The 23082-nt window shown below is 38.4% G+C and overlaps 1 protein-coding gene and 1 long non-coding RNA gene across 49 annotated transcripts in view; one reads left to right on the top strand and one right to left on the bottom strand.

Annotated features, from left to right (window-relative positions):
* Positions 1 to 3368, bottom strand: part of LOC145512748 (uncharacterized) — a 630718-nt gene extending 627350 nt beyond the window's left edge. For 13 of the 20 annotated variants that reach the window (XR_014058734.1, XR_014058753.1, XR_014058750.1 and 10 more), the window contains exon 1: positions 3294 to 3368. This is a non-coding gene — a long non-coding RNA (uncharacterized LOC145512748). Of the gene's footprint in view, positions 1 to 2992 lie in introns of all 20 variants that reach the window. The other 7 variants (XR_014058751.1, XR_014058743.1, XR_014058745.1 and 4 more) reach the window with 1 other exon arrangement.
* A 208-nt stretch (positions 3369 to 3576) lies between these two features.
* Positions 3577 to 23082, top strand: part of DPH6 (diphthamine biosynthesis 6) — a 300037-nt gene continuing 280531 nt past the window's right edge. For 24 of the 29 annotated variants that reach the window (XR_014058731.1, XR_014058719.1, XR_014058718.1 and 21 more), the window contains exons 1-3: positions 3577 to 3654; positions 7909 to 8003; positions 12858 to 13051. Coding sequence is in view for 11 of the 29 variants with exons in the window: in XM_081507100.1 (XP_081363226.1) it covers positions 3632 to 3654; positions 7909 to 8003; positions 12858 to 13051 (312 nt within the window). In the remaining 18 variants the exon portion in view is untranslated. The remainder of the gene's footprint in view (positions 3655 to 7908; positions 8004 to 12857; positions 13052 to 23082) is intronic. The other 5 variants (XR_014058732.1, XM_081507108.1, XM_081507102.1 and 2 more) reach the window with 1 other exon arrangement.

Raw genomic sequence — 23082 nt, 5'->3', positions numbered from 1 at the left:
TGCAAAGACCACTCACTTCCTTAGTGTGAAAGACAAAATCCTTAGTGGCCTACAAGAGCCTGTATCACTGGCAAAGCGCATGAGATTCCATGAAAAAATAAGATGAAATCTAGGTGTCCAGGTCCAATTTCTTCTGTGTTTAGTTTCACTTACTATAAGGGATCTGTGTAGAGGTTTTGCCCCTAAAACATGGATTAGAGTTCTAATGCAGAACTGCTACGTCTGACACCCCAGCACTTAAGTGCTGAACAATACAACACCCCGAACAACACAATTGTGCCCTTTCCTGTTGACAAAAAACCCCATAAAGCAGTCCTGCCCATGGCCTGCTGAGGAGAGTTTGTTCTTCTAGAACTCACACCTCTCCATTCTTTGACCTAAGGGTAAGGCAACCCACTCCAGTATTCTTGCCTGGGAAATCCCATGGACAGAGGAGCCTGGCAGGCTACAGTACCTGGGGTCACAAAGCGTAGGAAGGACATGACTGAGTGACTAAACAAAAACAACAAAGCTCTGCTTTGCTTCTGAACAGAACCAGGCAGGAGGATCCTTGTCAGAGCCTAATTGCAAGTGTGGCAGGAAGGGGGACCCCTTTCAGGGCCTGAAACTGGGCTCTTGTCTAACACTCGGAAATGAATTGTCCAAGGAGACACATGTGCTGACAAAACAAGAGATTTTATTGGGGAAGGGTGCCCCAGGCAGAGAGCAGTTAGGGTAAAGGAACCCAGGAGAACTGACTGTTCTGCAGTCTCGGGTTTATGGTGATGGGATTAGTTTCTGGGTTGTCTTTAGTCAATCATTATGACTCAGAGTCCTTCCTGGTGGTGCACACCTTGTTCAGCCAAGATGGATGCCAGCAAGAAGGATTCTGGGAGGTGGTCGGACATGTGCTGTCTCCTTTTGACCTTTCCTGAACTCTTCAGATTGGTGGTGGCTTATTAGTTCTGTGATCCTTACCAGGATCTCCTGTCATAGAACAACTCATGCAAATGGTTACTATGGTACCTGGCCAGAGTGGGTGGTTTCAGTCAGTGTGCTTCCCTTAACAAAAGGATTGATAATATGAGACAGGCTGGGACCTGGTACCCTTTGCTGCAGTGCTTACACCCAAACAAACATCTCTCCAGCAACAAAATACAAAGAAATTTTAAGGGACTAAAGATAAGCGCTTGCATGAGAAGTATACAAGATACAAAAAGACCAAAAAAATTCTAACTACCACTTCTGAAGAACTGGGAGCAAATACAAGGTGTTGGGAGCAAAAGAAGGAGGGTACTACGCATGCCCCCTGCACTTAACATCACCAGTCATTCGCCATTTCCTACTCCAGGCAATCTTCCTGACTCAGAGATCAAAACCACATCTCGTGTCTCCTGAACTGGCAGGTGGATTCTTTACCACTGTGCCACACGGGAAACCCCAACACTACTAAAGGAGTGGTGTGTGCATGCTAAATCACTTCAGTTGTGTCATGTGAGACTCTTTGCAATCCTATGGACTGTAGCTCACCAGGCTCCTCTGTCCATGGGATTCTCCAGGCAAGAATACTAGAGTGGGTTGCCATTTCCTCCTCCAGGGTATCTTCTGAACCCAGGGATCGAACCTGTCTCTCTTAATTTTCCTGCATTAGCAGGCAAGTCCTTTACCACTAGTACCACCTAGGAAGCCCCCTAAAGGAGTGAGCAAACCACCTAAGGCACCCAAACCACCCCTCCAATATAACTTCTGGACACACCACTATCCTCACCTTGTATAAGGAACCAACTCTCTCCCTGCCTCCAGGAGTGAGCAAAGGAAACTGTTACTTGTTTTCACTGTCTTCTGTTTGCCTGAATTTCTTGTCTGACCTCTTATCAATTTGTATTGATTGGGCAAGCCAAGAACACCAGCTGGTATCAATAATATGATGCTCCTGCCTCCATCACCAGAAACTCCTTTCCCACTTTTCTGGCCTGCTTCAGCACCACTGGCTAGCCTTGTTTTTCCACAGACACATAATACACCTAAAGTCTTGGCTCTAGTTTTTTCTTCTGAGTGTGTGTGTGTGCCCACATATGTGTGTGTTAGTCACTCAGTCGTGTCCGACTCTTTGCAACTCATGGACTGTAGCCAGCCAGGCTTCTCTGTTTATGGAATCCTCCAGGCAAGAATACTGGAGTAGTTGCCATTGCCTTCTCCAGGGGATCTTCCCCACCCAAGGATTAAACCTGAGTCTCCTGTATTGCAGCAGAGTCTCTGTACCACCAGGGAAGCCCTTCTTCTGCCTAGAGTGTAACAAGTTACTTACACAGTTGACTTTTCTTCAAGTTGGCAACTTGTCGGTCACCTCCTTCCTGATTCCCGTTAAACTCTATTATTTTTCACACAGCACTCCTTTTTTAAGTATACTATGTAACTTTTTAGCTGCACATTGCCTGCTCTCCCCACCTCCACATACACTCCACAGGAGTAAAGCGGGATGCAAGCGATTTTTATTCATGGATGTATTCCAGGTACTAGGGGAAACTGACTAAAACCATCCACCCTGGCCGGGCACCACAGTAACTTAGGTTGCTTCCTGATAAGGAACAAGGAACTAACAAGATGGAAGAATTCGGGAAAGATCAAAAGGAGACACCATATGTCCTACCAACTTTCCAGAATCCTCTTCGCTGGAATCCATGTTGCCTGAGCAATGTGCATGCCACCAGGAAGGATCCTGAGTCAAGAGTGATCGGCCAGAAACAACCAGGAAACTAACTCCATCAACATAAGGCCTGAGATTGCAACCACGGTGGCAAAGCAGTCCTCCTGGGCTCCCTTACCCTTCTGCTCTGCGCCGGGGCACCCCTTCGCAATAAAGTCTCTTGCTTTGTCCATACCCGTGTCTCCTCAGACAGTTCACTTCCAGCGTTAGACAAGAGCTCCTTCTCAGGCCCTAGACAGGGGCCCCCCTCCTGAAACACAAGAGCCTGAAACAAAGCCAGATACCCGAAAGGCACTCAGTATATACCTGGTGAAAAAGTTGAGAAGCTAGAATTTCCTTCTGCAAGGCTGCTGGTCTTTAGTAATTAAGCCTTAATCGGCTTCCTAGCTTCTTTATTACACAGAGTGACCAAACCACAGGGAGCCTTGCGGTCCCGGGAATAGCTCCGGAAGGAAGTTTGAGGTACTGAGGAGATCAAACCTAAAAAACTGAAGGGTTCGGTTCTTTTAGATGGGTGGCTGAGTTAGTAAAGACCAACGTACTCTCCCTTTGTACGTCCACAAGTGTTTCGATTGGTAGCGTTAAGTGGCTTTGAACATTCTCCTACCCAAACAAATCCAGTGCCCCCGAGCCCAGCTCTGCGATGCGGGCCTTGCCCTTCCCAGGCAGCTTCAGTGCCCTCACTTAGGTGGTTAGGCCGCGCCTAAATAGCGTTCTTTCCGGGGACGCGACATCTGTGACTCATGGACTAGGCGCCAAGTGACGCGTGCTCCGCGCCCAGGTTTCCCTCTGGCCGCCGCAAGGGCGGCAGCGCCGGTTGCCTGACAGGCGGCGGAGCGAACAGGCGCTTGAGGCCCTGGGCACGTCACGGCGGGGGCGGCGGCAACTGCGGCGACTTCCCGGCTCCCACCCGCGCTCGCCGCACGCACGCGCACTGCGCCCAGCATGAGGGTCGCAGCTCTGATCAGGTAACGCGGCGTCCGCGCCGCCTTCCTCCTCCCTGCCAGCCTCTAGTCCTTTCCGACTGACCCGGCGGGAGCTGCCGCCGCCGCCGCGAATCGGGCGGTGTCCGTGCGGGAGCCGCTCGTCGCGGGCTCGGCGGCTCCCCCTGGCCTCAGGAAGAGGCGGAGCCTTTGGGCTACTGCCTGCCGGGTCCCAGGTCCAGGGCTGGCACTCTTCCTCTCCGCCCGACGCCGCCTCCCTCGTCGTCTGGGCTCCAGACTTGGGTTCAGATTGGATTTACGTTTTAAACTACGATGCCTGGGACTCACCGCCAGAGCGTTTAAGTACTCTGACCCGGCCCTGGGTCGGATTCGCAAAAGCTGTAATGGGCTGTGGAGTTTGAGAGGCAGTACTTGACGCCACTCGGTGTCCCCCACCCTTTTCTCTTCGTTTTCATCCCAGGATCCTATCTTTCTGCGGGTCCTCCGGCCCAGCCTTATTCCCTAGGTTGCTACCAGTCCCGCCCCCTCTCACAAAAGACCACCTCTCCCTCTTCTGCATCCCAGTAGTGACAGGACTGCTTATGACGAGGATGTGCTTTACCTTGGTGTCAAGGATAGAGATGGAATTATCCTGTTTTATCCTAGATCCAGCTGCCATTGCTCTGGAGACTCATTGCGTTTAGAAAAGTCACTTTATGGTAACATACTCTACATTCCAAAAAGAGTTTGAAATCTATAGTAACCCATCATGTTTAGGTGTCTATGGCGACCAAAGGCTGGTCAGTTTAAATGGCTCCATACTCGTTCTGTGAGCTGAAACAAAAGGGAACAAAATAACTACATGCAAAAGGGAATTTAAGCTGCTTGAACGTTTGTTTGATGAGAATTGGATCGATGTAGAGTGAGTTGCATGCAACCATGCAATCTGGAAGATTTCATGAAAATCTTTGTTCAGTGCCTTAGGAAATTAATACTGGCTGAAAACAGTGTGACCCATTAAGAACTCTTTATATAACATCTTTTACTTCAGTGCCATTGTTAGGATACTAGACTAGTGCCAAAATAATTATTTTTATACAGTGAATTTCTTCTGTAAACTGAATGATTAAGCTTTGACCATTATGAATGAACTTCAGTTGATATAGATCAGTAAGAATAAAAACCAGTCTAGGAAATGAGTAATTTCACATCCACATGCAGTTTACCAAAAGTTTAACCATTCAAGTAAGACACTTAACTACAGTCTCAGAAATGTTGGAGGGAAAGAGAGAAGAAAATTGGTATAATTTATTACATTAAATACTCTATTGTGTGCATATTTTACTTTCATAATAAAAAACATAATTATTTTTTTAAAGAAGCAATGTTGGAAAATTGTTGCTAAAATATAAGATCTATATAAATGTTGGAAGATATGCTGTAAGTTGGAGTACAGAACATAATAGGTACATACGAATGTGCGTGCGTGCATGCTTAGTCACTTCAGTCATGTCCGACTCTCTGCGACCCAATGGACCGTGGCCCACCAGACTCCTCTGTCCATGGGATTCTCCAGGCAAGAATACTGGAGTGGGTTGCCATTTCCTTCTCTAGTGATAAAGTATAAAGTGAGTGAAGTGAAGTCGCTTAGTCGTGTCCGACTCTTAGCGACCCCATGGACTGTAGCCTACCAGGCTCCTCCGTCCACGGGATTTTCCAGGCAAGAGTACTGGAGTGGGTTGCCACTTCCTTCTCCAATATGAATGTGAATGCATACGTAATACATATATACATTTGTATGCACATTCACTTGAATGTATTGGGATTTGAATTTAATACTGTGAATCTACTTGTAATAAGTATGTTTAGTGTATGTATGTGGGTGCACTAAGAGATGAGATATGTGTGTGCATTCTAGGGAATAAGTGAAACCAAGATTCTTACATATCTTTAGACCATGAAAAACATTATTTTCCTAATACACAAAAGATTGAGTCATTTAATTTTACAGTTGAATGGCACCTTGAGAATTAGTTAGGCCATTCTCTAATTTTATAACAAAGCATATAAACCCAAGCACAGTGAGTAACTTAGCTTAGTATTCCAGAATTGGGAACTAAAATTCTGATCTTCTGTAGAATGTCTCCCCTAACATATGTTATGTATTTTGTGGTGTTCTAAGAAGTGAGTAAGGGACTCAGCCTTTTCCAAACTTAATTTGACCCTGAAAAGCTATATTCTTAGAGCATTTGTTGAACACTGTTGTCCCGCAGGGGGCTTCCCATGTATCTCAGCTGGTAAAGAATCTGCCTGCAATGCAGGAGATCCGTGTTCGATTCCTAGTTTGGAAACATCCGCTGGAGAAAGGATCATCTACCCACTCCGGTATTCTTGGGCTTCCCTAGTGGCTTAGATGGTAAAGAACCTGCCCGCAATACAAGAGATCTGGGTTCAATCCTTGGGCTGGGAAGATCCCCTGAAGAAGGGATAGGCTACCCACTCAAGTATTCTTGGGCTTCCCTGGTGGCTGAGCTGGTAAAGAATCCACCTGCAATGCGGGAGACCTGGGTTTGATCCTTGGGTTGGGAAGATCCCCTGGAGAAGGAAACGGCTACCCACACGGCACAATTTGGGAAATACTGCTTTAAAATCATATTTGAGATCTTAACATATTTTAAAATAAAAGACCAAGTTCTGATTTTGGATGTATACCCGTTCATCTTTAATATTCTAAATATTCTAAAGAATTAGATAGTCGCATCTTGCAGAAATCAAATGAGATTCAATAGTAGAAGTTGCACAAGATACACTTATGGGAATATTAGAATCTGAGGGATGAGAGTGTGATGTGTAACTTCACTTTGCCCTTTACAATTTCCCTCCCCTTGAGAAGTTTAGGAATAACTGTTGTTACTGATCAGAATATGCTTGTTGTCGTTTAGTTGCTAAGACATGTCTGACTCTTTTGCAACCCCCTGGACTTAACCCACCAGGCCTCTACGTCCATGGGATTTCCCAGGCAAGAATACTGGAATGGGTTGCCATTTCCTTCTCCAGTGGATCTTCCTGACCCAGAGATCAAACTGAGGCTCCTTCATTAGCAGGGGTTTCTTTACCACTGCGCTACCTTGGAAGCCCTCAGAATGTGGTGAAAGTGAAAGCCGCTCAGTCATGTCTGACTCTTTGCAACCCCATGGACTATACAGTCTATGGAATTCTCTAGGCCAGAATACTGGAGTGGGTAGCCATTCCCTTCTCCAGGGAATCTTCCTGACCTAGGAATCGAACCAGGGTCTCCTGCATTGCAGGCGGATTCTTTACCAACTGAACTATCAGGGAAGCCCTCAGAATGTGGTAGAGGCTGACAAATGCTGGGAACTAAAAAAGCAAAAGGGCCAGCTTCTAGGGTAATCAGTCTCTTAGTTTCTTTGCTTATGAATAGGTCTAAACATTGTCTGCGGGTACATTTGCAGATTTTAAGCAAAGATTAGAATGAAAGGAAACAGGAATAAAATGAAGGGAGACAATGATTTTTAAAAAAGAAGAAACATGCATAGAGAGGAGCAGTGTTTAACCAAAATAGTATAATGGTTGCAATTCAACCTTGTTAAAGATGAACTAACACTGGTCTTGAGTAAGTGATTTGCCGTATGTAGATTTGGTACCAGAATTTAGAAGTTCCTGTTGATCTGTTTGTTAGATTTATGACTCAGGCCTTATCCTGCCATCGTATGTGGTGATGTTTAACTTTATTAGTGTAATTCAGCATTTGGATTTCAACCTCTACAGAATTTGAACCCACCAAGTATGTCAAACTTTGTCATTTGACTGGATCTCAATCTTTAATTGAATCCTTTAATTGGTGCTGCTGACCATCATTAGCATTCTCAAAGTGAGAGAGAACAGGTACTTTTTGTACTTTTTCATAGAAAATTTCATCTGAGAAGTATATATAATGTGTTTAACTGGAATGTAAAATTAAATCATTTTTTATTTCCAAAACACTTTATATATTAAAGCAAAACTACTGTCAAGAACCAAAGAGTTACCATTTTAGCATAATCTTTGTTATAATGGCATATAATTTCATAAGCCCTTGTGAGTAGCAACTTTAGATAGTCAGATTCCTTTGATCAGTTGCATATGCTGTGGAAATTACACATTCTAATGCAAAATAAGTCCCTCAAATATTCTGAAAAGCTGAAAAAAATAATGTGTTCTATTTTGATGTATAATGAGTCTATGTTTAATATCAGTCAGTAACCTGATATTTGTCTCCTTATCTATTTATTTTTTTAGTGGTGGGAAGGACAGCTGTTACAATATGATGCAGTGTGTTGCTGCTGGGCATCAGATTGTTGCTTTAGCAAATCTAAGACCTGCTGAAAACCAAGGTAAGTGTATACATATATTGCAAAATTCTCTAAATGACTGAAACTCCAGCCTCATAATTGCATTCTCTTGTATGCAATATGCAAACAATTAATGGGAACTCTTATATCTGTAGCACTGTTTAGATGCTACATTCTGTGCTAAGTGTTTTCAATTATGTAATCTTTAATCCTCCTAAGAACTCCTAGAAAGTTACTCCTAGGCAAAGATACTGAAGCTTAGAGTTTTATAATTTTGTCCAAGTAAAATAGCTAATACAAACTTGTAGAGCTGACACTTGAATCCTCTTACCTCTTGTTGTTGTTCCACTACAACACTTTTCCAAGTGTTGTTGGCAATGCACGGGTAAATAACATACAACTCTTTGGGGCTTGGAAAGTAAGACATATATGAATAAATGATAATATGTAAATTTTGTTGTTAAAAGCATTCAATTTAGTCATCTTAGATGTAAACTAAATGTGTGATACTTGAGAAAGCCATTGAACAATACATTTCCACTTTTTATTCATGTATGGTATAAGGACATCTACAAATAATCCACAGACCTTATTTTAGCTACATTTTTCAGTTTTTCTCCAGTGGAATTTCTCCATTTAGATGCTTTTTTCTCTGTGTCCATGTTGATATCCAAATTTCCTCTTTTAATATGGACATCAGTCATATTTGGTGAAGGGCTCACTCTAATGACTTCATTTTAACTAATTACATCTTCAATGACTCTATTCCCAAACAAGGTAACATTTTGAGGTATTAGATGTTAGGACTTTACCCCAAGAATTTGGGAGTGACACAGTTCAACCAACAAAATCTTTTTTTTAATTGAGATATAATTGATGTATAATACTGTATTCATTTTATGTGTATAACAGTGATTTTATATATATATAATATATAATAATTTCACTGTATATATAGTGAAATGATTACCACAATAAGTTTACTTTACATCCATCAGCACACATAATAATATATTTTTTCCCAATCAGACTTTTAAATAAAAGAAAAATATTCATTGATTTGCTTTTTATATTCTTTTATTATACCCATGTAACCATAGATATTAACTGTTAAAATGTAATAGAGGTAGATTAAACTTCTCTAACTCTATTACTGCTTTTCTACTAAGATCTTTTTATCATTGCCTTTACTCAGCTTCTTTTAAGATTCCATGCTTTTGCTCTGCTATTATTTTAGGATTAATTAAATGAGTATTATATGCAAAGACACTAATAATTCCTGGTGTGAAGTAGGTCCGCAATAAATTTAGTTTAATCTGAGTGAGTGAGTAAAAGTGAGTGTTAATTGCTTAGTTATATCTGACTCTTTGTAGTCCTTTGAATTGTTGCCCACTAGGCTCCTCTGTCCATGGAATTCTCCAGGCAAGAATACTGGAGTGGGTAGCCATGCTCTTCTCCAGAGGATCTTCCTGACCCAGGGATTGAACCTGGGTTGCGGGCAGATTCTTTACCATCTGAGCTACCAGGGAAGCCAGTTAAATCTGAATCTTGCACTACATATTTTTCTTCCTTCCTTCCTTCTTTCCTTCTTCAGTGCTGCCAGCCTATTGAATTTTTATTTTTATATCATTTTACAGTTGTTTTCTATTTATTTACTTTTTTAATGCCCAAATAGACTGTTTATAAGCTTCTTGAGAAGGAAGGTCATATCTTTTATATTCCTTTAATTGTTCCTCAGCACTTGGGACAACTCTATGCCCCTGATAGGCATTCACTCAAGGTTTATTGATTGACGGATGAATAATAAACTAACTAGAATTAACCCTGCAAGAGCAAGCAGTTATTTGAGTTTTCTTTGCTTCTCTGATTAAGAGCCAAGTAATGCTTGAAGTGAAGTGAGAATATAGAGATTAGAAGTATTTTATAGGAGGAAGTAGAACAAGTCCTGTGAAGGTCCTGTGGAGGGTCAGGTTTAAACATACACTTTAGGATTTTGTATGGGTTTCTGGTGATTAATAATAATAGCATTACAAAATGGTATGTTTAGAAAGTGACCTCCTATTTCTGACTTTAAATAATGAAGAGAAAATTCTTTAAGGGTGAGTGGGAACTATACTACAACTTCTGTATTATAAAAGAAGAAGCAGAATTTCCTTGCAGGTTGTATTCTGTTACTTAAGGAAAGAATTTTCTTATCCTTTGTGGCCAGTCAGGCAAGTAAGTTTTTTAAGCTTTCTATCTTTAGAGGTGTTGGTATTTAAAAAGAAGATTGTTTATATAATACATACATGATGTAATTTCACTCCGTAGAATTTTTATCTTGTCTTCAACTTTTCTACATGAACAGTTATAGTTCCCTTGTACTGAATCACTGATGTACAGATTTTGACTTACAGTGCGGTTACGTTGAAATACATTAGTTGGAAATATCCTGTTGAAAATTCATTTAATACACCCAACCTACTGATCATGATAACTTAGCCTAGCCTACCTAAACTCTGCTTAAAACACTTACATTAGCCTATAGTAGGGTAAAATCATCTAACACAAAGCTTCTTTTATAATAAAGTGTTGAATATCTTATGTAGTTTATTGAATTCTGTAGTGTGTGGAAGTGAAAAACAGAATGGTTGTATGGGTACAGAATGGTTCTTAAGTGTATCAGTTGTTTGCTGTCTTGATCATGTGTTTGCCTGGGAGCTGTGGCTATCTACTGCTGCCCAGTATCACAGAGAGTATGGACTATGTATCACTAGTCTGGGAAAGGATGACAATTCAAAATTTGAAGTACAATTTTTATTTAATGTGTATTGCTTTTGAACCACTATAAAGTTGAAAAATCCTGCTTTGAATCAATCTTTATAATCTTCCTTGTGCTTAAGGTTCACTAGCAGGATAGGTAAGATGACAGGCAAAGTATATCTTTAAATTATGCCTCTTAGTGGAAGGCTCCTCTGTCCATGGGATTCTCTAGGCAAGAATACTGGAGGTTGCCATTCCCTTCTCCAAGGGATCATCCCAACCCAGGGATCAAACCCGGTTCTCCTGCATTGCAGGTGGATTCTTTACCAGCTGAGCCACCAGGGAAACCCTAGAATACTGTAAGTGAGAAAGAATTTAGTAGTAAATGCAATCGAAATATTACAAACTAAAAGCTGGAGGAAATCAGCTGCACTCTCGTTATAATGGAAGAGAATAGATGGCTGTGGGATGGTAGATGGAGAGAGTTTAGCTAATCATGATTTAAAATCAACATGTCAATGTATGGCAAAAACTATTACAATATTGTAAAGTAATTAGCCCCCAACTAAAATAAATAAATTTATATTAAATAAATAAATAAATAAATAAAATCAACAGGATGTTGGTGATTATTGAATGATTCATTGACTGGCTTTTTTTCCCCCCCTAAACGTGTAAAAGGAATCTTAACGAGGATTGACTGGTACAGATGACTCCAGTATAAAGTTGGTTAAAGTAAATCATAGCACTGAGTTTTCAGTGGGTAGTCTGGAAAAGAGTTTATCCCCATAATGGGGATAAATGTGAACTTGTCATAAAATTCACAAAGCTATCTCTTTAAATTTGTAGTAGGATCATTTGTGGCGTGTTAATTGAGGTGCTTCAGGCAACAGTGGAGCCTTTTGGTTTTATTTGATCTCATACTATTGTTGTTATCTAGCTTCCATTAATAAAAGTCACATTGTGGTTGGGACTAAATGGAGCCTTAAAGGAAAATTGTCATCTAGGTTTTTGAATTCAGTAAAATGTTATAATTATTTTGCTAACATCAGGAAGTTTCTGGCTGAGAAACTCAAAGTTATTTAAATATATTAATTTGATTGTATTAATTGTCTTTAAAGCTAATACATTTAAAGATCTAGTTTAAATTTGAGATGAAGGTAATCCAAGAGGCTTTTAGGTTACTTTGGCTATATCTCTCCTTCCGACTGAAACCAGGACTAAACAGATTTATAATAATAATATGAGTACATGGAAGCCAATCTGTTGTGTGAGCCAAAATCTGATAGCATACAGTGGCAATTTTGATTATTGGAGGCCCTTACAATATAATTTTTCATGCCTTTTGGTAGAATTCTTTCACATTCAGTGGAAAGCCTAGATCTGCTTGACATATATGCATATATATACATATACACATATACACACAGATACACACATGTATGTCAAACATTGTTTTGTAACTTTTTAAAAGCTTAAAAATGTTTTTTAATACCTTCCTTGTCATTATTATTCTACCATAGCATTTCTAGATATTGTCTTTGTAACACAAATACCCTATGAAAACGTGTTATATAGATAGATAAATTTGAGAGATAATTCATACTCTCTTGCCTTGTTAGAGCATCTTAAAGCTGCCTAGCCTAGGAAGAATTGCAGTTAAAACACCTATTTAATATGGTTTATCCTCATTTTTTATATAAATTCATTTGCCCACAGATTGCTTTATTTTTTCATCCAGTACCTAATAATATCTCATGGGATTTCTATTCTGCAGAACATACTTTAGAAAATACTCTTCTTCAAAATTATATTAATAGCTGCATAGTATTATGTGAATATACTATAATTTGAATCTATTGATATTATCAAAAATGCTGTGATTAATATCTTTGCAAATAATCTTTATGTATATTCATGATTCTTTTTTCTAAAAAATAGAGTAAAGAAATCAAGAAACCTTTTCCAGTAAATTTCTGAGTTCATTTGTGTCACAAAAAGTTTCATGTGACTCATCTGTTTTGAATATATTTGTTCTTATTGATATTTTTGGAATCAAATTGTGTTGACTGCTCTCTAGTCAGTGAAACTCAGGTGGACTTTCAAATCCACTCTCTTTCATTCTGTTTGATTATTTCCCTTTGTTTGTTGCAGTAGGGTCAGATGAACTGGACAGCTACATGTATCAGACAGTGGGTCATCATGCCATTGATTTGTATGCAGAAGCAATGGCTCTTCCCCTCTATCGCCATACCATAAGGGGAAAGAGCATGGATACGGGACCAGTGTACACCAAATGTGAAGGTGATGAGGTTGAAGATCTCTATGAGCTTTTGAAGCTTGTTAAGGTATGCAGAGGGACTAATTACATTTACTGAGTTTAGTGTGTAATTTAGTAAATCATATTTACTGAATTATTTAGTAACAAATATTTTACAACTCCAAGCAGCCCAACTATTCTTTGAAAAGCTGTTTTGTCTTTTCAGTTAGAAAACTGTTACTATGCCTTTATATTAAATATTATTTAAAAATAGAATTTTTGGTATAGTCTGGCACCGATAATTGTCAAATGATATTTACTCAAGTTTTCCTTAGGATTTTGGAGCTGATGAACTTTCAATTATGTTTTTAGCAAATATTTTTTTGAATCCCTTGTTATATATAGTTCTTAGCACCGGGGATAGGACAATGAACAGACAGAAAAAGTCTTGTTTTGCTGGAGCTTACTTTTCTGTAGGAGACAGGTCAATAAGCAAACACATAAATTATATGCGCGGTGGTGAAGAGTACTGTAAAGAAGGATGAAGTGGAGTCAAGGTGATGATGAGTGATGGCAGTGAGTGGTCCAGAAAGACCTTTCTACTTTGGTGAAATTTAAATAGACCTAAAGAAAGAGAGACTGAGCCTTACTTTAAGTTAATGAAAGAGGTTTATAAATTAAATACTTAAGTTTCTGTATATAAGAGTTTGCAGCAATTGTGCATTCATTCTTAATTTCTCTAGATGGAAAATTGAGGAGAGAAAGTATGGGACTCATCTATCTAATAGGTACTAAGTAAATGTTAATTAATAGATATCCTTTTATATTAAATAGTCATCTTTTTATTCTTATTATAGCCAACTATTTGAATATAGTTCAGTTCAGTTCAGTTGCTCAGTCGTGTCCGACTCTTTGCGACCCCATGAACTGCAGCATACCAGGCCTCCCTGTCCATCACCAACTCCTGAAGTTTACCCAAACCCATGTCCATCGAGTCGGTGATGCCATCCAACCATCTCATCCTCTGTCGTCCCCTTCTCCTCCTGCCCCCAATTCTTCCCAGCATTAGGGTCTTTTCCAATGAGTCAACTCTTCACATGAGGTGGCCAAAGTATTGGTTTCAGCTTCATCATCAGTCCTTCTAATGAACACCCAGGACTGATCTCCTTTAGGATGGACTGGTTGGATCTCCTTGAAGTCCAAGGGACTCTCAAGAGTCTTCTCCAACACCACAGTTAAAAAGCATCAATTCTTCGGCGCTCAGCTTTCTTCACCGTCCAACCCTCACATTCATACATGACCACTGGAAAAACCATAGCCTTGACTAGACGGACCAGTACTCTTAAATATGAATTTTATCCAGTCAACTACAGGTGATTCATCTAAGTGTAGCTAGTGAAATAGAGAATTTAAACCAAATATTTCCTTGATGTCTTAATATTTTTTTACAAAGGAAAGGAAATTTCTGTCCCTTCTTGTACCAAGGGACATTGCATTTTATTTTCTCATTCTTTAGAGAAATTTAGCTTTTCAGAAGTTACGTTATGTACCCCTATCATGAAAAAATTTGCTAGTCCCAAATAGCTACTTTAATGCTGTACTTTAGATTTGATGCTGATCAAAGCCTAATATTAATTAATAATTTTGATTTTAAAAATATATGAAACTCTTCAATTCTTTTCACTTTGAAAATATCTCTTATTTTCAACGTCAGTTCAGTTCAGTTTAGTTATTCAGTGGTGTCTGACTCTTTGCGACCCCGGGAACTGCAACACGCCAGTCTTCCCTGTCCATCACTAACTCCAGGAGCTTGGTCAAACTCATGTCCATCGAGTTGGTGATGCCATCCAACCATCTCATTCTCAGTCATCTCCTTCTCTTCCTGTCTTCAACATTTCCCAGCATCAGAGTCTTTTCCAGTGAGTCCATTCTTTGTATCAGGTGGCCAAAATATTGAAGTTTCAGCTTCAGCATTAGTCCTTCCAGTGAATATTCAAGACTGATTTCCTTTAGGGTTGACTGGTTTGATCTCCTTACCACTGAACCAACTGGAAAGTCCTATCAAACAACAGAGAAGGCATAAAAGAAATTTCACTTCCACTCATGTGGACGACTAAGACTTTGACAGTGTTCACTTTGAGGTGTGAAATACTCAACGCAAATTCTTCATTCTCAAAATTCTTCCTCAGGGTACAAAGAAACTAGGTATTAAGTTTGTAGCATAAACTAACATTACAAAATGGTAGGACTCAATAATACAGGTAATTAGGTTGCTTAAAAACCACAGATAACTGATAACTTTGGAGAAACTGTGATAATAACACCCTTCCGAGAAAGGGAAAGATAATAAATTACTAATCAATTTAATTAAAAATGGTCTGATTAGTAGTAATTAAGAAGAAATTTCCCTTTTGATACATTCTGTCTTTGGAGAAATGGATGCTTTGCCATTATCTTTATAGTAACCATCAGTTATGACATAAATTAATGCTAATGTTAAATCTTGACAACTTCTGCTTTGGAAGTTCATACATGATAATTATAACTATAGCTGAAAGAGATGTTATCAAGTTGTCTGGGACTAAATAGTTCCTTCTTTTCCTGTGCAAAAATATTAATTTTACTATAGGATATTTTAAGGACATAAATATCAGAAATATACTGCTTTTATGGAAGAGATTGTATAACCAGGCTTTTATAGTTAAATGCATTTATGAAACACTGGTGCAAAGATTCCAATAGAGGTCTTACATATTCTAATGAATAATTGAGTAATTATGGGAAAAAAAGAGTTGAAAAGAGCTATAATTCTTCAAGTTCATCTTCACTTGTTCTAAGCAAAAGATGGAATTGCATTTTTTTTAATCCTTTGAATATTAATGAAGAATTGAAAGCATTTAGATTCATTTTCATTTTAAACATTTATTTATAACAGGTTGTAGTTTTGTGACTTTCACATGTATGTCAGACTTTTGTTTTTGTTAACTCTTTTTACCCGCAGATATTAGAGCTAATATTAGAATAGGAGATTTTTTTTTTTTTTTACAAAGAGTTTAATTGACTAATTGCTTAAAAGAAGTAGGAAAGACTTGGAAGAATTTGCAGAATTAAAGGTTTCCTAACTATCAATATTTTGTAGAAGTCATGAAAGCTAATAGAAGTGGAATAAGCCTTTATGTCTTATGGATTGTCAGGTGATTATGACAGGTATATGTGTATATATATATATATCAAGCTGTTTGCAAAATACCTGGCTTTCAAATGGCTAGTCTTTTATTCTTTAAAATTTCTTTAATATTAAATTATCATTTGATTCTCATCTGGGTTAGCTTGGCATATAGATAACTTGTATTATTCTCTAAAAATATAGTAATTTTCAAATTCTGTGGGTGTTTTTCTTTTAAGTCACATAAAGCAATGCAATAGTTCCTGCATGATATGTCTAATAGAGAATATATTTAAGGATCACGTATTCTTTCTTTCTCAACTGGAGCTACTTCTTCCTGGATCTGATATTGTCCTCTTTCTTGGTTTATTCCCTAATTTCAGTGGAATCCATCATTAAGAGATTTCCTTAGAGAAGTTACTTTCAAGTCCTTGGAGTTTGCAAATGTTCTTATTCTACTCTCATATTTGATTAGTATGTTCATTAAATTTAATATTTTAGGATGAAGGTCACTTTTCCTCAAATCATTAAAGGTATTGCTCCATAGTCCTCTAGCATTTTGTGATGAGAAGTTTCATGCTAGTGTGATATTTGTTCCTTTTTTAGCTGACTTGTTTTTCTTCTCTATCATCTTTTATGATTGTGTCTTTATGTTTGATGTAATGAAATGTCACAGCAGCATACTGGACATTGAAAGTGGCTTCCCCTGTATCCTTTCTACAGTTTTCTGTTGAATAGCAGCATACCTCTTTCTTCTTTCTCCTAATGATTGTTTAGGGATGGCATTAATCCAGGTGAAAGCCAGTCACAACATGGCATCCTGGCTGTAGCCATTAGGTCAGGGTTGGTTTTATTAATCTGCATTGTACCACATAGGATGAAACCTAAGATGATGGATTGTTGGCAAAAGATAAAGTCTTTCTCCCGTGCAGAGCAATATGTGGATGTGAGACCTAAAACTGCTATTGCTTTCTTTTTTTGATAGAGAGGAGAACCTGCTTCTAATCTGACACACAAAAACTGGCAGAGCCAATAGAATTGCAGTGTGAGGATGGGTCTGCAAAATGCCCTTCCATTATTGTTTGATAATTGACTCCCTTTGACCTTCTTTATTCTCTTTTGCTGGTACTCTAATTGATCACACTTTAGACCTCCCAGTTTGAATTTTCATGTCTCTTGTCTCTTCTCACTTATCTTCCATCTCTATATCTTTTTGTTGTACATTCTGTGAGGTTTCCCTTTTAAACACCCTACTTTCTTGTTGAAATTTTCTTTTTATTTTAGCAATCAGGAACTTTACTTGTTTATTGATTGTTCCTTTTTAATAACAACCTCTTTTTCCTTCTATAGATGTATTAATAACATCCCTATATCCATCTTAAAGTACAGATTAGAGTCTTTAAACATTTCATTTTCTGAAATATTCATGTTTTCTTTGGGGTCTGTTTTCTCATGTTTTTTCTTCCTTCATGTTGAAGGCTTTTCTCAAATGTGTTGCTTACTTCTTCATATCTAAGAATAAGGCAAAAGGAAAGCTGAATAGATGCTTTTTTTTGAGATTAGAGTTTTTCCAGCTTCACACTTCATCCTTGTTATACCTGGAGCTCAGGATAGTATGGCCTTGTTTAGTTCCTTTCTTGGCTTTCTTCTCTCCTGTACAAACTGGGTTACAACTTTCTCTGTTGATTTATCAGTGATTGTTCCTTCTTCTGCTGCTTTCTGACTTAACAATCTAATTGAAATCCCTACTCCATTGATGTCTCCCCACCCCCCCCCCCGGGTTTTCTTTGTTTTTTAGAGGTTATAACTTTGTTTTCATTTTAATGGAATCTTTTGATCCAGAAATCTGTGTTAATTTCATTCTAATGAAATTCATTTACTATTCTTCCCTAAGTTGAATATTCAGTTTCAATCTTCCTCCTCTAATCTTTGGTACTTTTCTTCTTTCATGTTCCTTTTTGCATTAGGCATTTTATATTGATATTAATTATGTTAAATATGATTTTAAATTATTTAATGGATAGTTTTAATTTGAATGCAACAATAAATGAATAATTTTCTTTTTTCAATAGAATATTTACTGTTGATAGACTTGTGAATAACTGATTTTTTAAAACTGGATTTTAATTTAATATTTTTAGAAAGCATCGATTACTACTTTACTCTTTATATTGGTTAAAATTCTTTTGATTACAAGGAGCAGAAAGTCATGTTTTAGCTGATTTAAATACAAAGGGAATTTATTGCTAATGACCTGAAGATAAGTTATTTTCAAGTAGATTAGAAACAAGATACAAACTATGTAATCAGAACAAGCACACAGACACACCCGTTTTTAATCTCTTGCCTTGACCTTCTGTTGATTCTATTCTCAGTTTGGACCCCTGTAGTCAGAAGATGGCTTGCAGTTACATCCTTTCTAGCTCATATGTGTGTGTGTGTGTGTGTGTGTGCGCGTGTGCACGCGTGCCCACACACCAAATTGTGTACAGCTCTGGGGATCTTCCCAACCCTGGGGTTGAACCTGCATCTCTTGTGTCTCCTGCATTGGCAGATGGGTTCTTTACCACTGTGCCACCTGGGAAGTCCATACTTCGTGGAAAAGTGCTAATCTCAAATAGCTGGAAGAAAAATACAGTTATGGTTCACTGTCATTCAGTGGCTTGACTTGTATCATCCATGAACCCATTGTTGTTGGGAGAAGATGATTTTGTTTGATGCGACAGGTCTAGATCCTGTGCCAGTCCTGGAGCAAGAGACTGAGTCATGATTACTGAAACCACATTTACTGTGGTTCTAGGTGAAGAACAGGACCCAATGTTGGAAGGGTAGATCTCCAAATGTAAAGCAGGCTGTTGCTGATAGGAGGCTAAACTGCGGTAGGGGGTTAAAGAATAACAATTTTCCTGAAAATAAATAGGTTCCAACTGCTTACAAGCTTGAGAGCCATTCTTGATGGTTCTTCTTTCAGTATTTTCCTCCCTTTCTCCCCACCCCTTCTTTTTTGACTTCGTCCCTCTCTCTTTCTGTTCCTTCTTAGCTTCTTTAAAAAAAATAGTTGATGATTGGTGCCATAACAGTGAGCTTATACTCTAGGACCTGTATATTTAGTTGCTCGTGATAGACATGATAAACTCAACAAGTTCAACACTTCCTCATTATCTTTTTGTGCAAATTTGCTCCCTTTTCTGTATTTCCCTCATAGTTAAAAGCATTGTTATTTATCCCATTACTTGAATGTAATCTGGGGCTTCACTACCAGACTTCCACTTTCTCTCAGTTCCCTCCCATCTCAACCACAATCGTTAGATCTTTAGGACCTTTTGCTATTACTTCTGTTACTTCTGAAGTTGACCCTTTGACTTCATTTTGACCATAACTAGTTTTTTTTGTCTAGACTGTACAAGCCTTCTAACTGGTCCACTTGCCTTTAGTATTGCCTTGTGTACCTGCCAACCTTTCTACCACATGGTTATCAGATTATCTGTGAAAATGGATTTCCCAATTTGTGCAGAGGTAAAGAATCTGCCTGCCAATGCAAGAGACGTAAGAGATGCGGGTTCAATCCCTGGGGTGGGAAGGAACCCCTTGGAGGAGGAGCCTGATGGGCCCCAGTCTACAGCGTTTCAAAGAGCTGGACATGACTGAGTGACTGAGCAGGCATGCATGATCTGCATCAAGTACTGAAATAACCCACGTTTAAGATAAAGTCCAAACAAATTAGCCTGGCAAAAAAGACTCTTTAGGAAAAGGCTTTTGCAGTCCCACCTTATGACTGTTCTCACACAAGCTTCTGGGTCAAGTTATATTGAACTAATTAGGTTTCTAGGAGATTCCTTTTTCGTATCTGAGGTTTTTGCCTATGCTTTTCTTTGCCTTTATCTCTTTGTTCTCCTGAAGAACCCCTTCTTGCTTCATATCCTTCTGTGAAATCAGCTCTAATTTACATTCCTATCTCTTGGCAGCTTGTCTATACCTCCACTGTACTTCTCAGTACATTACTCAGATTGTTTATACGATTGTCTCTTGCTATACTGTGAGAGCCTCAAAGACAATTTCAGTGCTGTTCACTTTTATTTCTCTGGTGTCCAGCTATGTTCCTGGCATATAGATGTCTTTTAAAGGATTGTTGAACAAATTAGTCCAAAATGTAACAGATTATTCTTTATATAATAATTTATCTAATGCAGGGGAAGTCACAACATTGTTTAAAAATATGATGTAAAACCACTGGCAATTTTATTTTTGTTTTTCATTTAGAAGCTTAAATAGAATGGACATGATAGTGAAACTTTTCAAAATAGGGTATCCTATTGATTTGGCAGTGTCACCAAATTTCCAGGAATAATTTCCAGCTGCAGAATATTTTCTAAAAATGCTAAGGAGACACTTTTTCAAGTTCATACATGTATCTTAGAAAACCTCCTTACTATGGTGGAAAATTGCTTTGTGAATCTCTTTTCACTTTGAATCTCAGGGGAAAAAAACCCTTGATCATTGGATGGCTTAAGGCAAATCCAAAGAGTTTTGAGTGGGAAGAACATACAAGATGTCCTTAAGATTTGCAGGGAGGACCCATAGTGCTAACTAAACAGGCACATAGCACTGTAGACATTGCTTCTGGTTCTTAAGTATTGTACAGCTTGCCTCAACCCCTGTCAGTTCCCAAGATCTGGACATTAAGCCTAGTCCCTTGGCATAAGAAATGCTTTGCTAGTATTGATTCTGGACTCCAAACAGGAAGAATTCGAATTAGCACAGACCAGTGTCATTTTGACTTCCAGGTGTGTCTGTACTGAGGCTGTGCCATCTCTGGCCCTTTTGATGATAAAGTCAAGCATGCATGAGAAAGTACCCGATGGATGATCTGTCTGGAAATAAAATGTTAGATTATACTTGTCAGTTATTACAGGGTGTAAACTTATCACAGGTCTACAGTCTTCATCTATAGATTTCCCTTAAAGCCTGGAAAACGTGACCTCCTCATTCTAGCAAAACTGTCATTCTGTCTCCTCACCCTTGAACTTATATCAGTGATTGTATGTGTACATTACACATGCACTTACATATTCTTTATCTTTCGCCTGATTCATTGCCTCTATAAATTCACCAATTGACTTACTTTTATGTCCTGTATTCCTTTCTTCTACAAACTATAGATTTCTTTTCTATCTTATCATCTACTCTATATATTTTAAAGTGTGTTGGGTATGTTTGACTTGTCTCTCAAATTTCTTTCTTTTATGCTTTTCAGACTCTGATGTTTGTGTCCTGTTGACTTTTTACTTTTTTCCTGACTATGCTACTGTTTATTTTTTAAGAAATCCTTTGTTAATGTCTACTTCTAGAGTTGTTTAAGATGCTAGTTGTATGTTTCTGTTCTACAGCACATTATTTCATTTCTAGACCTGTAGTTTACCACATCTTTGTTATTTTCTCTATTAAATATCCAAGAACACATTACAAAGATTTCTAAGTATAGATTACTTTATTCCTTTATTGTTGTCTTTACATTTTTTGTAACATAAGACTCTATTGGTGATCTCACAACAAAATGATAGGTCGTGAATTGAACTTTTTATGTTGGCTTTCTCTTTTAAATAGGGAACATCTTCATTCAGCAATTCCTAGTGCCTAAACTGTAAAGTGGGGCTTCCCATTGGTGCTAGCGGTAAAGAATCCGTCTGCCAATGTAGGAGACGCAAGAGATGTGGGTTTGATCCCTGGGTAAGGAAGATTCCCTGGAGTAGGAAATGGCACCCCACTTCATTGTTCTTGCCTGGAAAATCCCATGGGCAGAAGAGCCTGGTGGGCTATAGTCCATGGGACTGCAGAGAGCCAGACATGACTGAGCAAGTAAGCACACACACACGCTACTATAAACCTCATATTAACTGTAAAATCAATGATAATATCAATAAATATTTAGAAGTTTTTTTTTTAATTGATAGGAAATGATTTAATAGGGGCTTGTTTTATGACATGTGAGAATCAAAATATATGTCAATTGACTTTGACTTTTCCTGTTAACTTTAACCTGTACTAATACTATTAATATTTAGAGACATTTCTTATGTCTTTTATTTTGTCCGTGTTGTTGTTCAGTCACTAAGTCATGTCTGACTCTTTGCGATGCCATGGACTGCAGCACAGCAGGTTCCCCTGTCCTTCACTATCTCCCAGAGCTTGCTTAAATTCAAGTCCATTGAGTCAGTGAGACTATCTAACCATCTCATCCTTTGCCATCCTCTTCTTTTACCTTCACTCTTCAAGTCTTTGACTTTGTAAACACTAATTGAATGCTTATAATGTACCACTCTGGTAAAGTAAAGAGCTGTACAAGATCCTGATAAGACACAGAAACAAAAAACTAATACAATGTAGAGTTGCCATTAGAGTGTGCCTTTAATGAGCTGTGGGGATTCAGAAAAGAAAAATGTCCCCTGTGTTGGGGAGTCAATAGAGGCTTTCCAGGGGAAGTTACATTTTATATCCTTAAAGGTTGTTTCAATTTTGACAAAGCCAGACATGGAACATGCCTAAGAGAATGTTGCAGATTAAGAGCTTAGTTTAGCACAGTTATGGAAGCAGGAAATCATGAGATATGTTAGGGAAATAGTAGTTCAGTTTGGCTAAAGCATAATTTTAAGGAGTAGTGGGAATAAGTCTGGAAAGGTAGATTAAAGCTACCAAGAAGAGTGACTTACATTTTAGACCAAGTTCAGACAGTGAAGAGACCCAAGGCAATATTTTCCAAATTGAGTTTAGTGGTCACATTTGTTCCTTTAAGTGAAAGAACCTACAATAAAACAGAAAATATCAAAATCCATTGTATATAGTAAGGTTATTTATTATTTTGTGAAACATATGTGTGTGTATGTGTGTGTATATATATACACGTGTGATGTGCATGCTAAGCTGTTAACATTTTATATATATATATATATATATAT

The sequence above is a fragment of the Giraffa tippelskirchi genome, chromosome 7 (genome assembly GCF_054371585.1).
Source record: "Giraffa tippelskirchi isolate mGirTip1 chromosome 7, T2T-mGirTip1v1.2.pri, whole genome shotgun sequence".
NCBI classification, from domain to species: Eukaryota; Metazoa; Chordata; class Mammalia; order Artiodactyla; family Giraffidae; genus Giraffa; species Giraffa tippelskirchi.
Note: the sequence above shows the minus strand (reverse complement) of the source record. Positions and strands in the feature narration are given on the sequence as shown.